General features: G+C 41.7%; 1 protein-coding gene across 4 annotated transcripts in view; it reads right to left on the bottom strand.

The window, feature by feature from the left end:
• Positions 1-232: 232 nt before the first annotated feature.
• uba7 (ubiquitin-like modifier activating enzyme 7) overlaps positions 233-15,953 on the bottom strand; it is a 289,490-nt gene continuing 273,769 nt past the window's right edge. For all 4 annotated transcript variants that reach the window (XM_039770998.1, XM_039771000.1, XM_039770997.1 and 1 more), the window contains 2 exons: positions 11,181-11,275; positions 233-933 (listed from right to left, as the gene is read on the bottom strand). In XM_039770998.1, coding sequence (XP_039626932.1) covers positions 786-933; positions 11,181-11,275 — 243 coding nt within the window. In that variant the 3' untranslated portion in view covers positions 233-785. The remainder of the gene's footprint in view (positions 934-11,180; positions 11,276-15,953) is intronic.

Here is a 15,953-nt window from a genome sequence, read left to right on the forward strand (position 1 = left end):
ACACACACGCACGCACACAAACACAGTAAAGAGTATACACTCGTACAGATGTCGACTATATGAGTGAGGCATGCTAACTCAGATGGAGAATAGTAGACGATTGCCCACAATCTCGCAGCGAGAACGAGAAGAACCTTCAGCTCAGTTGCGATCACATGACGCTCAGCAGACAAAGCGTATACATACATACTACTCGTATTGCAAGACGTCGCTCGTTTATCAAGTCAAAATTTATTAAAAATTTGAGCTCGTCTTGCAAAACACTCGTAAATCAAGTTACTCGCAAACGGAGGTTCCACTGTATATCTAATTCATTTACCTCATTAAGTAACCTATTGTTAGTTGCATCTTGGGAAGGGTTTATATGGTTCTGGTCTCCTCTATGTGCCTAAAATCCTAAAATGCTTCCATTTCAAAGCAAAATCTTCAAACGCAGTGAACGTCTAAGGTTTTAAAAATGTGAGTGAAAACAAGAAAATAAAAAGTCAGTATGAATATAAACGTTTTTCTGGGAATTGAGTGCTCGTTCAAATGGAATGTACTGTACATAATGCCAATAAAAATGGAAAAAGAGTTTGGGTTACCATTGGGAATGCATCAAGACGAACAGGAATTCAAAATGATGAAGATGTATGCATGTGTATGTATGATTTATAGTTAATGTTCTGGAACGATGGACACACCTAGCGAACAAAATTCGTTTTTCATAATTAAGGGTGAGCCAAAGGTAAAAAAGTAGCAATCGTCCTCTGATTCTTCATCCATTCGTCTCTTCGTAAGAACCGTTACTCCGGTTTGGCTTTTCGGAAATAGTAAAGAATGGGGGGAAGTTCGTCGTCGTTGTCCAGTCCTTCAATGTTTGCGATCAGCTTCAGCACTGAAAGGGTTTCTGGGATGTCCTCCTTAGTAGCAGCACAGACCGCTTCTGACACCCTAGAAATAGAAAGAAACGTATTTTGTTCAATGTTACTGAAGTCGGAAAATTCATTAAAACTGATGAGAATACATCAAACGCATTCAGTCCAATCAGGTTCACTTAAAAAATCACAAACAATAAAAAAAAATGATTTTCACCCTTACAGATGTCCTCTGTTTTTGCTTATTTGTAACACTTTATTGTTTCTGATCTCCAAACAAGTTTAGCATAAAACAAAAAGGCAATCTGAACAAACACAAAACACCATTTTTAAATGAACATTTGACTTTTTGAAGCAAAAAGGTTCACAAGCACCTATATCTCCCATGCACCCCTCCCCACTCCAGCACTTATATCCCCCATGTGAAAAGGTAATTGCCCCCTAAATGTAATACTTGGTTGTGCCACATTCAGCAGCATCAGGTACAAACAAACACTTCCAGTAACAGAAGCTCAGTCTTTATCATCGCTGTGGCCCACTCTTCTGAACAGAACTGCCGCAATTTAGCCACCTTGCAGGGTTTTCGACTAGGAACTGCCCATTTAAGGTCCCAGATACATAGATAGATATTGTCACGCATGTGTGCCAGAGGGTCACCTCCCAGGTTCACCTGAAGTAAGTAGTACCGCCCTGGGAAGAGAGGGGCGATGTTGCTAACAGTCTCGTCTCCTTCTTCCCATACAGCCTTGAAGAACCGCCCCCTTGATGGCATCAAAGTGACGGAAGCCCCGCCCTTTTCAGTCTGCACAATATAAAAGGAGATTGCTCCCAGAAGGCGGTGTTTCATTTCCATGTTGATGCAGGCTGCTGTGCTAATCCAAGCCGGAAAATGATCTTGTGACGTCCCATAAAAAAAGAAGACTATCTTATTGTTATTGTTCAAATTAAATGTTTTTTTTTCATTTTTTTGCCCGGCTTGGAACCCAAGCAACCTGCTTTGTCCCGCGCGTTCATTTTGCCCCACTACAATACGAAAGGCACCAAATCACAGATAAATAATCATTTACTGATCCCCAAGGGGGGCAGCATGGTGACGCAGTGGTAGCGCTGCTGCCTTGCACTAAGGACACCTGGGTTCGCTTCCCGGGTCCTCCCTGCATGGAGTTTGCATGTTCTCCCTGTGTCCAAAGACATGCAGGTTAGGTGCATTGGTGATCCTAAATTGTCCCTAGTGTGTGCTTGGTGTGTGTGTGCCTGTGCGGTGAGCTGGCACCATGCCCGGGATTTGTTCCTGTCTTGCGGCTGGGATTGGCTCCAGCAGACCCCTGTGACCCTGTGTTAAGATATAGCGGGTTGGAAAATAACTGACTGACTGACTGATCCCCAAGTTGAAATGTTCAGATTCTCAGAAGAAAGATGCAAAAGCAGCCTAATTGATATAAAATGGGGTGTCGTATTGCCCCAAAGATCAATGCCATTTACTGCATTTCACAAAGCTAATGAGTTAGGAAATCTTTTTACGTGACATCCTTCAAACAAATTTTCCATTTATTTTTTCATTTCTTGTGCCTGCTCTGTCCAAGTTAGGGTTGTAGGGGGGCACCCCCTGTCCTAACAGTGCAGGGTAGGAACAACCCCTGGGTGGGATGCTAGTCCATTGTAGGACACACACACCCTCACTCACCTGCTCACCATTTACCGTAGCCTAAAGTGTTAAATCATTTATGTATTCAGCGATATTATGAATAAAAATCACTGCGGTGTTTTTTCTCCTTGTATCGGATGATCTTTAAAGTACGCAGTTCACTCACAAAATACCAGAGTCACGTAGAAAAAACAGAATTAGCCAGCGTCATATGATCTTGCGCAGTGAATAATTGCCCCAGGTTTAACCCTGCATGCACAAAACCAAAGTTACAATTACAGTAATGAAATTTACAAATGAAATATAAGACCTCACAATAAAGGGGCTCCAGCTGTACCAGAGCCCTTGCCATAAATATCCGTTTCTGCTCTTTTGAGAAAGTAGGCACTCTATGCTCAGGCGAGATCACCGAGTGACCTTGTGGAAAGCACACATTCAAATGGCCTCCTCCACAAGGGTCTCGAGTTCTCGACGCCTCATGCGGGCACTGCGATTTAAAAGGCATTTTTCAAAAAAGCCCACCGGCCACTCCTCTGTTTCTCCTTGTCACTTACTTGCAGAAAGTTCAGTTTTTTTAAGGAAGCGGTTTTTAGGGGTGGGGGTTGACCATGTTTATTTTAAATAATGGAGGAAGTGTGCTGTTTGGATGAGGAAAACGAAAAAGAGAAGCAGGGGGAAATCTACAGGGGGGGAGGGGATTCCAGGATGTTTATTTAGAGACCAGCATCCCTACGCCCGCCGACGTCCTCCGCTCTTCAGGTGCGCCCATTCATCTGATTGAAAGGGTCCTCTTCTCTGACTTAACCTGAATCACCACAGCAGAGGTGTTTCTATCGCATTGAGGTACCTGCACCATCCACTCAGGCCTGGTGGTCTCCCATGAAGATGTTCCCCTGATGTTTATCCTCCAATATGACAGGTCATTTTGATTAACTTGCAGTACGTGTTGCAAACAGTGCGACCGATTTTCCTGTTTTTGTAAGATGCAGAGCTGAGCACTCTCCTCACTTCCTTTGCAAAAAACCCACGAAGGTTGCATGGTAGCACAGTGGTTAGCACTTCTGCTTCATGGATCCCATATCCCGAGTTTGAATCCTGCACCTGGGCTGCTGTCATTGTGAGGTTTTCATATTTTCTCTGCGTCTTTGTTGGTTTTCCTCCTACAAGTCTGAAGATACACAGGTTAATGCAAGTGTGGTTAGGTTGTGGTTAGGTTGGTGTGTGAGTGACCTGGAGAAGTTAACAGCCTTGTGCCAAGTTCCCCCAGGACAATCTCCTCCTTCCCAAGTCTTGGGGGTCTGCCCATAGTATGTTAAAAACTAAAAAGTCACGGCACACTGGGGAACTTCCCAAATACTCGAAAATGGCAAACATTATCCTGCTATATAAAAAGGATCATCGGGAAGAGCCAAGCACCTATAGGCCAGTAAGCTTAATGTGCACCACAGGAAAATGAATGGAAGGAATTATTAAGGAGAAGATTGAGCAGCGCATGACGAGTACAGGAGTTTTACGAAACAGTCAGAGTTCAGAAGAAGGGGGTCATGTTTTACTGAAATGACAGAATTCTATGAGGAAGCAATGAGAAGTGAAGCATAATGACGCCGCTTATTGACTAACTAGAAAGATTACAATCGGGCCATTTCTTCAGGCAGTTTGTAATCACATCTTGTAATTACAATTTATAATGTGAAGCCCCTGGGGCGCTTCAGCCACCATCAACCCTGACATAGACAGGCAAAGGCAAGAGTTTGCCACACAACACTCATTTATTCTGGTGGGAAGCACTTTTCTGGCGCAAATAAACAACACCAAAGCCGAGTCCTTTTCTTCTCTTTGTCTCTGTCTTTCTCTGTCTCCACTCCTCTCCCTGCAAGCTTCGTCCACCTCCTCCCGACTCTGGCCCCCCAAAGTAGTGGCGGCTGGCCCCTTTTGAGTAGTGAGAATTTTGCTATATAAATGTAAAAAAATACTGTTATTTTTATTTTTCACATTTGTTTTTAATAAATTTGCAGGAAAGTGGCTCCCCCCTCATTACTTAAAGCACTTTCAGTAGTGAGAAAAATGCTACATAAATATAAAAAAATACTATTACTGTATTATTATTCTTATTATTCAGGGTAGCATGGTGGTGCAGTGGTAGAGCTGCTGCCTCGCAGTAAGGAGACTCGGGTTCGCTTCCCGGGTCCTCCCTGTGCAGAGTTTGCATGTTCTCCCCGTGTCTGAGTGGGTTTCCTCCCACAGTCCAAAGACATGACGTTTAGGTGCATTGGCGATTCTAAATTGGCCCTAGTGTGTGTTTGTATGTGTCCTGCGGTGGGTTGGCACCCTGCCTGGGATTGGTTCCTGCCTTGTGCCCTGGGATTGGCTCCAGCAGACCCCCGTGACCCTGTGTTTGGATTCAGTGGGTTGGAAAATGGATGGATTATTATCATTCAAATTTGTTTTTAATATATTTGCAGGCAAGTGCCCCCCAACTAAGTAAAGCACTTTGAGTAGTGAGAAAATTGCTATAAAAATGTAAAAGTCCTATTATTATTATTATTATTATTAATACTTTTTTTTGTAATAAATTTGCAGGGAAGTGCCCCCCATTATGTACAGCACTTTCAGTAGTGAGAATATAAATGCTATAAATGCTATAAATAGCTATAAGTGCTATATAAATATAAAAAAAATACTATAATTATTAATATTATTCACATTTGTTTTTAATAAATTTGCAGGCAAGTGCCCCCCCCCCAACTAAGTAAAGCACTCCGAGTAGTGAGAAAATTGCTATATAAATGTAAAAAATATTATTATTATTATTATTCAATTTTTTTTAAATAAATTTGCAGGAAAGTGGCTCCCCCCTCACTACTTACAACACTTTGAGTACTGAGAAAAGTGCTACATAAATATAAAATATACTATTACTGTATTATTATTCAAATTTGTTTTTAATAAATTTGCAGGCAAGTGCCCCCAACTAAGTAAAGCACTTTGAGTACTGAGGAAAGTGCTATATAAATGTAAAAAGTCCTATTATTATTCAAATTTGTTTTTAATAAATTTGTAGGCAAGTGCCCCCAACTAAGTAAAGCACTTTGAGTACTGAGGAAAGTGCTATATAAATGTAAAAAAATACAATTATTATTATTATTATTACTATTCAAATTTGGTTTTAATAAATTTGCAGGCAAGTGCCCCCCAACTATATAAAGTACTTTGTGTAGTGAAAAAATTGCTAAATAAATGTAAAAAAATATTATTAGTATTCAGTTTTTTTTTTTTTAATAAATTTGCAAAAGTTAGTCTAAAATTCTATTTTTGCCTCATCATTCTGGGGTATTGAGTTTTGCTTGATGGGGAAATGAATTGAAATGATTGTAGCACAAGGCTGCAGCAACATAATGAAATGTGAAATCAGGGAAGGGCTCTGAAGCTTTTCTGAACATGGAAACACGGCTGGGCCTTGAGTGGCCATGCAGGCCTGGCCTTTCATGCTGCTTTTTCATTGAGTGTAGAAGAACATTTCAATGAAGAAACAAACTTCTTGTGATTATCCGATGTGGAGAACGTTATTCAGATTCTTTCTTAGAACGACTGCAGTTTGAGGTCTTTATCAGATGTGGTTTATCTGAATGTCAGGAGGACTTTGCTGGTTGCTGCTTATCCTTAGGCATTGTGTGGCCTGCACCGGCCTGCTAGCTGGAGATGGCCAAGGGGCACTCCTTTGATACTGATAACGCTATCTCATGGAGATGCAAGGCTCAGAGATAAAGAGAGCCTGTGTAAATGCTGATTTGTGGCACAAGGCAGACATTTTCTTTTTAATTAGTAGACAATGCATATGCAGATGCCCCTGTGTCCAAGTTATAATGTCTTTAACGAGCCAAGCAGATATCTTCTAATAGGATGCCTACAGGGAGTGGTACTTTGGGTGAATTCAATACATTATTTGTTTATTTTATAACATTAATCACGCCCTTCTATCATTGGTATAAATGCTGCCCTGCCCTGCAGGCCCAAGAATTTTCAAGGTTTTGAATTTGTCATCAGCCTTGTGCAGTGATGGTCGACCTAGATAAGGCTCTTAAGGGACCACCACATTAACGGTTAGAAGTAGCTCATGTGGAAAATGGAGCCCTGCAATTGTCAAAAAGTGCATTTGTCTTGATAATTCACAAAGGCGTCAGCAGCTTTGGGAAGGTGAAATTCCATTAATCTGTCCTGAGCCACAGCAAACGGGGTATAACACACCCACTTGACTCAATTCTTAGTCACTGGGGTCAGGGCAGTAGGACAAATCCCTGGACGTGGCACCAGTTCACACCACAGGGCCCAATTTGGAATCGGCGACTAACCTAAACCTCATATCTTTGGGTGGTTTTGGAGGAAACCCATGCTGAGAACAAGGTAACATGCAAATTCAACACGGACGGGCATCGTATGCAGGGTTTGAACTCAGGAGCTGCATTGATTTGGGAAAAAAAAGACAGTATGTCAGAAACATACTAATTTTTTCCTACCTTTTCCTACTTTTATGACTCAAGCCCCATCCACACTTGTATGTTTTCTGCCAAAAACGTAGACAGTAGTCTCTGTTTCACCTTTTCAACCTCAGAAAATGCTCTTCAGGGCGGCACACTTCTCGGCGTTGTGGTGCGGACGGGCAAAGACGAAAACACAGACTCTAATCTCGCTCTGATTGGTTTGTGATTATTATTTGGCCCCTCCCTGATTGGATTTTGCTCAATACAACGTCCCATTCTCTGATTGGCCACCCTTCATGGAAGAAAACCATTTTCGAGCAAAGCAGACACAGAGAAGTTGATGTCCATGACGCTTCTTGTGTTGAAGGCGTCTATGCCTGTAAAATGTGTTTTGTACACCTTGAATGCTGCATACTGGCGCTAAACGGAAATCATTTACTGATTGTTACAGTTTCAAGATAAATCCCCTGGCTGGCGGCGTTACCATCCCTTCAAGGATTACCAGGTTAGGGTAAGACATCCATGCTGCATGAATGCCCAGTGCAGGCAGACCACTATGTCACATACGTGTTCGGTCATTTTAGTGTGGACGGAGCAAATGACGTGGAAATACTAGTGTGGACAGTGATCAGTTTTAAAATGGACATAACCTTAGTGAAGTCACTGCTCATTTTTGCCTTACTTTATGGACCTGTGCTTCCCTTGTTTAACATTTGTCTACTTTTGCCTCGTTTCCTGTGCTCCTTCATCTCCATGCCTTCCACTCCTCCAGTTCCTGTTCCTGCTTCTAATTTCAGTTTGCTGGTTCGTTTCCTTCTAAGATATTTCATGCGATTCCTCTTCATTTTCATGTTTCTCAGATTTCATTCTTACGTACTTATTTGCATTTAGTAGCTTTAGCCAACAAATTACTCAGAAGGAAGAAACAGGAGCTCCTTTCTATCAGCGGCAACACACCTTTATAGTGCCTCACTGGGACTGCTCTTCTGTCTTTAGCCAAGTCACACTTGTGTGTGTTTAATGGCCTCTTGGGCACGGCCGTCAGCAGTGTTTCTGTGTGCGGAGAGAGCGTCGACCTCGTCGAGAGGTTTACTTACCTCGGCAGTGACATTCATGTCTCTGGTGACTCTTCTTATGAAGTCAGTAGGCAGATTGGGAGAGCATGGGGGGGTCATGAGGTCACTGGAAAGGGGTGTGTGGCGCTCCCGTTACCTCTGCAAAAGGAGGAAGGTCCAAGTCTTTAGAGTCCTGCTGCTTCCTGTCTTGTGAGACATGGACGCTATCCAGTGACCTGAGATGAAGATTGGAATCCTTTGGTACTGAGTCTCTTCGAAGAATCCTTGGGTACCGTTGGTTTGACTTTGTGTTGCTCATGGAGTCCCGAATGAGGCCCATTACCTGCATTGTGAGGGAGCGTCAGTTATGGCGCTGTGGCCATGTAGCGCGATTACCCGAGGGTTATCGGCTCGCAGGATCCTCATTGCTGGGTATCCGAGTGGCTGGACGAGGACAAGGGGACGCTCACGTAACACCTGGCTGCGGCAGATAGAGGGTCATTTCCAGAGTGTGTGCATGAACCTCATGTCTGCCTAGGGGGTTGCCAACCAGAATCTCGAGAAGTTTTGTCATGTGGTGGCTACAGCAACACACTGTACCAGTGCATGCTCCCCAAAATGACCTGTGTGTTTTTGGGGAATTGTTGTTGTTTGCTGTATTATGTGAGCTTCTGTAGTGTTTCACCCACAAGGCAAAAAAAAAGAACTAAACTAACTGTGTATGTATGTATGAATGTATGTATGTCAGTCAGTCAGTCATTGTCCAACCCGCTGTATCCTAACACAGGGTCATGGGGCTCTGATGGAGCCAATCCCAGCCAGCACAGGGCACAAGGTAGGAACAAACCTCGGGCAGGGTGCCAGCCCACCGCAGGGCACACACACACACACGCACACACCAAGCACACACTAGGGACAATTTAACCTGCATGTCTTTGGACAGTGGGAGGAAACCCAGGCAGACACGGGGAGAACATGCAAACTCCACTCAGGGAGGACCCAGGAAGTGCACCTAGGTCTCCTAACTGCAAGGCAGCAGCACTACCACCGCACCACCGTGCCACCCATGTAAATATGTATCTATCATAATAATAATAATAACTCTTTACATTCATTTAGTACATTCCTCACTACTCAAAGCCACTTTATCGACCACTAATGAGTAGCACCCACCTGGATTATGTGATGGCAGCCATTTTTGTTTCAGTACACTCAGTACACCTGAGCTGTTAGGTGGTGAAGTTGTGAGAGAGAGAGAGAGGGACAATTAGAGAGAGGGGGTAATTAGAGGGCCAGAATGACTAGGCCATGGAGGGCAATTTAGCCCGGATATTGGCATACACCCTACTCTTTATGAAGGATGCCAAGAGATCTTCAATGACCACAGAGAGTCATATAGTGCCTTTCATTTCTAACTATATGTCATATAAACCCTTACAGATAAATCTATTATATAGTGCCTTTCATTTCTATCTATCTGTCATATAGTGCCTTTCATTTCTATCTATCTATCTATCTATCTATCTATCTATCTATCTATCTATCTATCTATCTATCTATCTATCTATCTATCTATCTATCTGTCATATAGTGTCTTTCATTTCTATTTAAACCCTTATACATATAAATCTATACATCTAGCATTTGAATAGTTAAATGAAACCTAAATTGTCATACAAAATAATTAGAATGTAATTACAAAGCTCCAGTGTGCCAATCTAACCTGTAAATGTGTGTCTATGCCTGCAGTGACAAACACCATCTGTGCTGATCGAGCTGTCTTTGGAATGAATGAATAAATGAAACTGTACTGCCATCCAACAAAGATGCTTGGAGTTTGACTTCAAATGACATTCATAAATATAAGACAAGTAACATAAATAAGACAACATAAAATAAAAATATGTCATATTACCACACTATTGTTTGCAACAATCACGACATTAATGCAATAAATCCATAGCAGATACAGCAATAACACTTCTTGCCCTTTTGCCCCATATGGTTATTAATCATTTTAAGGTAAAGTTATTAAAATTGCATGGTGGGGAGGTTTGAATTCAGGCGGTGACAGAAGGGTGTCAGACCTTCCAAAAGGCCCAAATGACTACTACAAGAAAGAAGCTCTCGAAGCTACTAAGTGGTTTTCCAGGTGCTTACCCGGGTGAGTGAGGCCCTCGATGGTGCTGCGTTCTGGTCCTGTGTGGAGGGCTACTTCAGGACCACGGTCTTCACTGTGGTTGTCCAAATAACTCGTAATAATGTGTGTGTTTTTGGGCAAACAGATGCATCTTGACATCATAAAACTGCAAACTGGACCAAGGTGGTATTGAAAGGGCAGACAGCCAAATGGCACTCACTGCCCACCTTCTGTAGTCTCAGGTGCCACGGTGAGGTGGTAGTCGTATGCCCAGAGCTGGATGAGGTGTGTTGGTTAAGGCTTTGGATTTCAAACTCTGAGGCTGTGGGTTCAGATCCTGCTACTGGCCCTGTGTGACCCTGAGCAAGTCACTTCACCTGTCTGTGCTCCAAGTGGAAAAACGAAAGAAAATGGAATCAAACGTATCTGAGGTGTTTGAAGCAACCTTTGAGATGGGATGTTGGGACAGCTTAGCCATTGGCCAAACAAACAGGCCTAATGGACTGAATGGCCTCCTCTTGTTTGTCAGTTATGTTCTTATGTTCTTTTCTGGGGTCCATGCCATGCCTTATTTTTTTGCTTTTCTTTTGCTGATAAATCCCCCCATGAATGTACACTGTCACCCGCCACGCTCATTTTCTGTGTTTCAGCCTAAACAACTCACACCACAGGTCATTTTGTCTGCTTTGGCCTAAAGGCTCAGTCATTAAAGGCTGAAGTGTTTCAAATGCTTAAGCAACATTTTAGAAGCCATGTCTTCTGCCTTTATGAGAGAGAACTTATTTTAGATTTAGGGTAGGCCTATAAGAAATTCAAAAGGAAATTTATGGAAACACTTCTTACAAGGATGAACAATGAAGTCCAATTACAGCACTCCAGTCTTTTGTACATGTAATGCAAGTTGAAGGCAGATGATTGTAATGGAGAGAAATGTTATAAAAAGAAAGTATAATCAGAAAAAAAAAAGATTTCAGTCAAGCAGCCAGTGGCCAATTATACCCGTACCTTTGTCTCAGTCGTTCCTCGCGATTCTTAGATTTAGAAAGGTAGATTGCAGCGTTTTCATAAAACAAGTCGGTTACCTCCAGGCTGTGGTTTTTCTAGTAAAAAAAAAAAGAAAAGAAAAGAACAAATCAAATCCAAACCTGCTTCAGATCAATTCTCAGCTTTTATTCAAGGCTAAACACATCAGCGTCAGGAGTACATCATGATGGGTCAATTAAAAATGTCTGGTGTAGATTAACTTGCACTCAAGTAAGAAAGGGGAAAATGTTTACAGTAAAAAAAGAGACATAACAGCCTGCAAAAATAAAAAAAGGCCAAGATTGCAGGAGTCTTCAAGGGTGAAAAGTTAACAACAAGGCTCAGCACAAGCTGTTAGACGGGAATTCACAAGAAAAACCTCCGTCTTCGGCTTATTCTTTTCTCTGAAGAACTGGGTAAGTGAACAAAAATGCTGAAAGTCTTGTTACCCCGAGTCGTGCTGAGACTTGCCTGGGACTGTCCAGCCGAGGAAAGGAAAAAGAATACGACGCCGTTAGGAGACAGCGCTGGGTAAAAGGCCTAGTTAGGCAGAAGAAACTTACAGAATACAACATAAAATAAAATAAGAAGAAGGAAATTACAGGGTAGACAGAGCAGCTTGTATACTGCAAAAGGGAAAAGGGGATGGCAGAACAGTGCAGAACTGCGACATCTACACACAAACACTCAACAGCGGTGTGAGCTCTGTGGCTATCTGCTACATACAGCACTGCTTCTGTCTATCTATCTATCTATCTATCTATCTATCTATCTATCTATCTATCTATCTATCTCTATCTATCTATTTATCAATCATATAGTGCCTTTCCTATCTATCTATCTGTCTATCTATCTATCTATCTATCTATCTTAAAGGGCTTTTCATATCTATATACTATATTGTTTATCAACGGCTATGCTTTCAAAAAGGCCTCGGTTGTGACTGAGGAACTCCTCTAACCATAACAGCATGACACAAATCTTGAGAACTGCCACAGCCTACAAGCTGAAAGCAAAAGGTTACCAGGTGGGGCAACAGGGACCCTGCTGCATTTTATCAAGGGGAGACAGCTTGGAAGCTGCCAAGAGTGTGTGGCCCTTTAAATCAGATTATTGGGTCTGGGATGTAGTAACCTCTGTTAGGATGTTCTAGGGCCTTTATTAATGTACAACATAATCCTGTAGTTTACTATAAAAGAAACCACTGGGTGGGCTTCAACTTCCGCTCCCTGTCAGAGACACATTGTGTTTACAGTTTGTGGGCTCAATTGGATGGGCAGTGGTGCAGCAAGAAAGATAAAGAAAAGGAAAGAGAGCAGGAGAATGTTGAGGACTCGGATAGATAGATAGATAGATAGATAGATAGATAGATAGATAGATAGATAGATAGATAGATAGATAGATAGATAGATTGATTTTAATTTATAGTATAGTAGGTGGGATTAGATAGATAGATAGATAGATAGATAGATAGATAGATAGATAGATAGATAGATAGATAGATAGATAGATTGATTTTAATTTATAGTATAGTAGGTAGGATTAGGTAGATAGATAGATAGATAGATAGATAGATAGATAGATAGATAGATAGATAGATAGATAGATAGATAGATAGATAGGAAAGATGTGAACATAAAAGAGAAAATATCAACATATCAATATACACAGTCAATGACAAAAAGCCAAATTTCAGAATAAACAAATGAGTCATACATCAGACCACCACTACTCCCACTTTACACTCCTCCTACTCCGCACATTAATAAGAACATGTTGTTGATGCCCACCAATGCTTTCTCTTCATTCCCAGTTCAGCACCAGTACCTGTCCTGTCCCCCACATTTTACTGAACATTTCTAAGTTGTTCATTAGCTCATGGTACCCAAATTCGAGTTTCAGTCAAATTTTAATGAAAACTTTGAACAGTGTGTCAGTCCCCATGAGGTTTTTTTTCTTTGTTTCTCCTCATTTTTATGATTGCCAACTTGGCCTGTCCTAATAGGAAATTCCCAATCATGCATTTATTTCTAATTTTTCATTATACTTAATTCCAAAATCAAAGCAAACATTTGAGAATTCTATCCCAAAACCACTATGAAGAACCTTTAAGGATAGATATTCATTTTAGTAGAGTAAGCAGGACTAGATAGATAGATAGATAGATAGATAGATAGATAGATAGATAGATAGATAGATAGATAGATAGATAGATAGATAGGTAGGTAGGTAGGTAGGTAGGTAAGACACTATATAACAGATAGATAGATTGACTGGGCTCTTGGTAGAGTTGTGGTTATTCCAAACGTCCCCCTTTTAATGATTATGGAGGCCATTGTGCTCTTTCGAACCTTCAGTGCTGCCAAGTCTTATGTAGCCTTCCCCAGATCGGTGCCTCGACACAGTCCTGTCTTTATGTCCCCTGCAGGCTGTACCACTGACCCCAAGGCTTGGTTTTTGCTCCACTGTGCACCTTCTACAGACATCTATGTGCCTTTCCTGGTTGTGTACAATCAACTGAACTGACCTCAGGTGGGCTCCAAACAAGGTGTACAAACGTCCTAATGATGATCAATACTAGAATGGGGTGTACCTGAGACAAATTTCAAGTCTCATAACAAAGGTTCAAAAGACTTGTGTCAAGATGATGTTCAATTTTAAAGAAATTTGCAGAGATTTCTAGTATCCTGTCCTTGGTTCATTATTTCCAGGTATTGAATGTTTCTTGATTAGGTGAAAAAAAATAATTTAAGTAAAAAAAGTGGGAAAAAAATGATTATTTTCTGAATGTACTGTACATTAAAACTAGAAGAGTGGCACAGCAGTTAGCGCTCCCCCCTCATGTCTCCAGGACACTTTGCCTCAATCCCATCCCTTTGTCCACGTGACCTGCCTCTGGGTACCCCCCGGGTTTCCTTTTCATTCCAGGTGTTTGGTCAGTTGCTGATTTTCTGATGATCTTTTGTCTAAATCGGGTTATCGGGATTGCCTTTGGCTCTCTAAAAGGCTAAATTGGACTAAATGGCTCAGCATACAGATGGATGAGGTCCTGGTTGTGTACGTGCAGAGGTGGCATAAAGACAGGTGAGAGCTCTCTGGACGGCAGATATTCACCCTGCCGCAGGCCTTTTTCTTTGTGGTGATCAATCTGCTAATTGACAGAAGCCCCTTCACGCTCCATCTCCTCTTCTGTCTTTACGCGACCACCTAAATCGCTCTTAGGATGTTTGCTGAGCCACACCGCATGTGCAGCATACAAGGTGTTGAATAGGAGGTCTCATTTTTGAGCAATCCCGTGAAATGAATATATTAGAAAAGGATTCTGAAAAGTGCAAATAATAACGCTGCAAAGAATGCAAACTCAGTCAGAATATTTAAGAAAATCACACAATGACTGCTACTCATGAGCGCAAACAGAAGAAAATGAAAAGGAATATGGCCCATCCGCCGAGTACGACAAATAAAGAATAAAGGCGACGTGGCTCAGAATTGGGAGGAGTGCAGTTTGTTTGCTATGTTCGGACACATGGGGGCCACTCTCATTCATAGCACTGAGTGCCGGAAAAATGCAGATGCCATTTGCCAGAAATGATGAATTGATATTTACTTTTTATACTGGCCGCCGGCGTAAACATCTTTGCCATGACGACTTCATTTTTTAAATTTCAATTTTCAGTGAAGTGATACACGTTCTAAATTTCTAGATTTACATTATCATGAAAAAAATACACTTTTATTGTGTTCAGAAAATGCGAAATTATTTGTTTTATTGTCTGGCACCTCTCAACTCACGGATACAAGAAAACCTCCATATATGATATACCATTTGACTCATCTTGATGCCCTTTTATGCAACACCTTAAGATTTTTGGGGTATCTCCCCCGCCCCCCATTTTTGTCCCGAAAAGTTCTCATTAGTAGATCGTTATTTAATCAGTAGCTGTGTATGCCCATGTTCTAAAAAGCACGGGGTCCTAGAAACTATTGAAATCGTCGGAAAAAAACTGTAGAGATATCAGGAAATTGAAAGGAACTACTCTGGGTATCTCTCTCCTAGGAGGATTTGTTTTGCTGACGTGCTCGCATCGCTTGTGTATTAGCGGTGGGAGGAAAAGTAAAAGGGATACCGTTTTACTGATGTTAGCGGCTAAGCGACTTTGTCTTTCTTCTGAGGTTTTGTTTTGCAGATGTGCTCGCCTCAATTCTGTATTAGTGGCTAAGCAACTTTGTCTTTCTTCTGAGGTTTCGTTTTGCTGATGTGCTCACATCGCTTGTATGTTAGCGGCTAAGCGACTTTGTCTTTCTTCTGAGATTTCGTTTTGCCGATGTGCTTGTCTCGCTTCTGCATTAGAGACTAAGTGATTTTGTCTTTCTTCTGAGATTTCGTTTTGCTGATGTGCTCACCTCGCTTATGTATTAGCGGCTAAGCGAGTGACTCTTTCTTCTGAGGTTTTGTTTTGCCGACATGCTCACATCGCTTGTATGTTAGTGGCTAAGCGACTTTGTCTTTCTTCTGAAATTTCATTTTGCCGATGTGCTCGTCTCGCTTCTGCATTAGCGACTAAGTGATTTTGTCTTTCTTCTGAGATTTCGTTTTGCCGATGTGCTCATCTCACTTGTGTATTAGCGGTTAAGCGAGTGACTCTTTCTTCTGAGGTTTCGTTTTGCTGACGTGCTCACATTGCTTGTGCATTACCGGCTAAGCGACTTTGCCTTTGTTCTGAGATTTTGTTTTGCCGATGTGCTCGTCTCGCT

This window comes from Polypterus senegalus, chromosome 12, assembly GCF_016835505.1.
Source record: "Polypterus senegalus isolate Bchr_013 chromosome 12, ASM1683550v1, whole genome shotgun sequence".
Classification (NCBI taxonomy): domain Eukaryota; kingdom Metazoa; phylum Chordata; class Cladistia; order Polypteriformes; family Polypteridae; genus Polypterus; species Polypterus senegalus.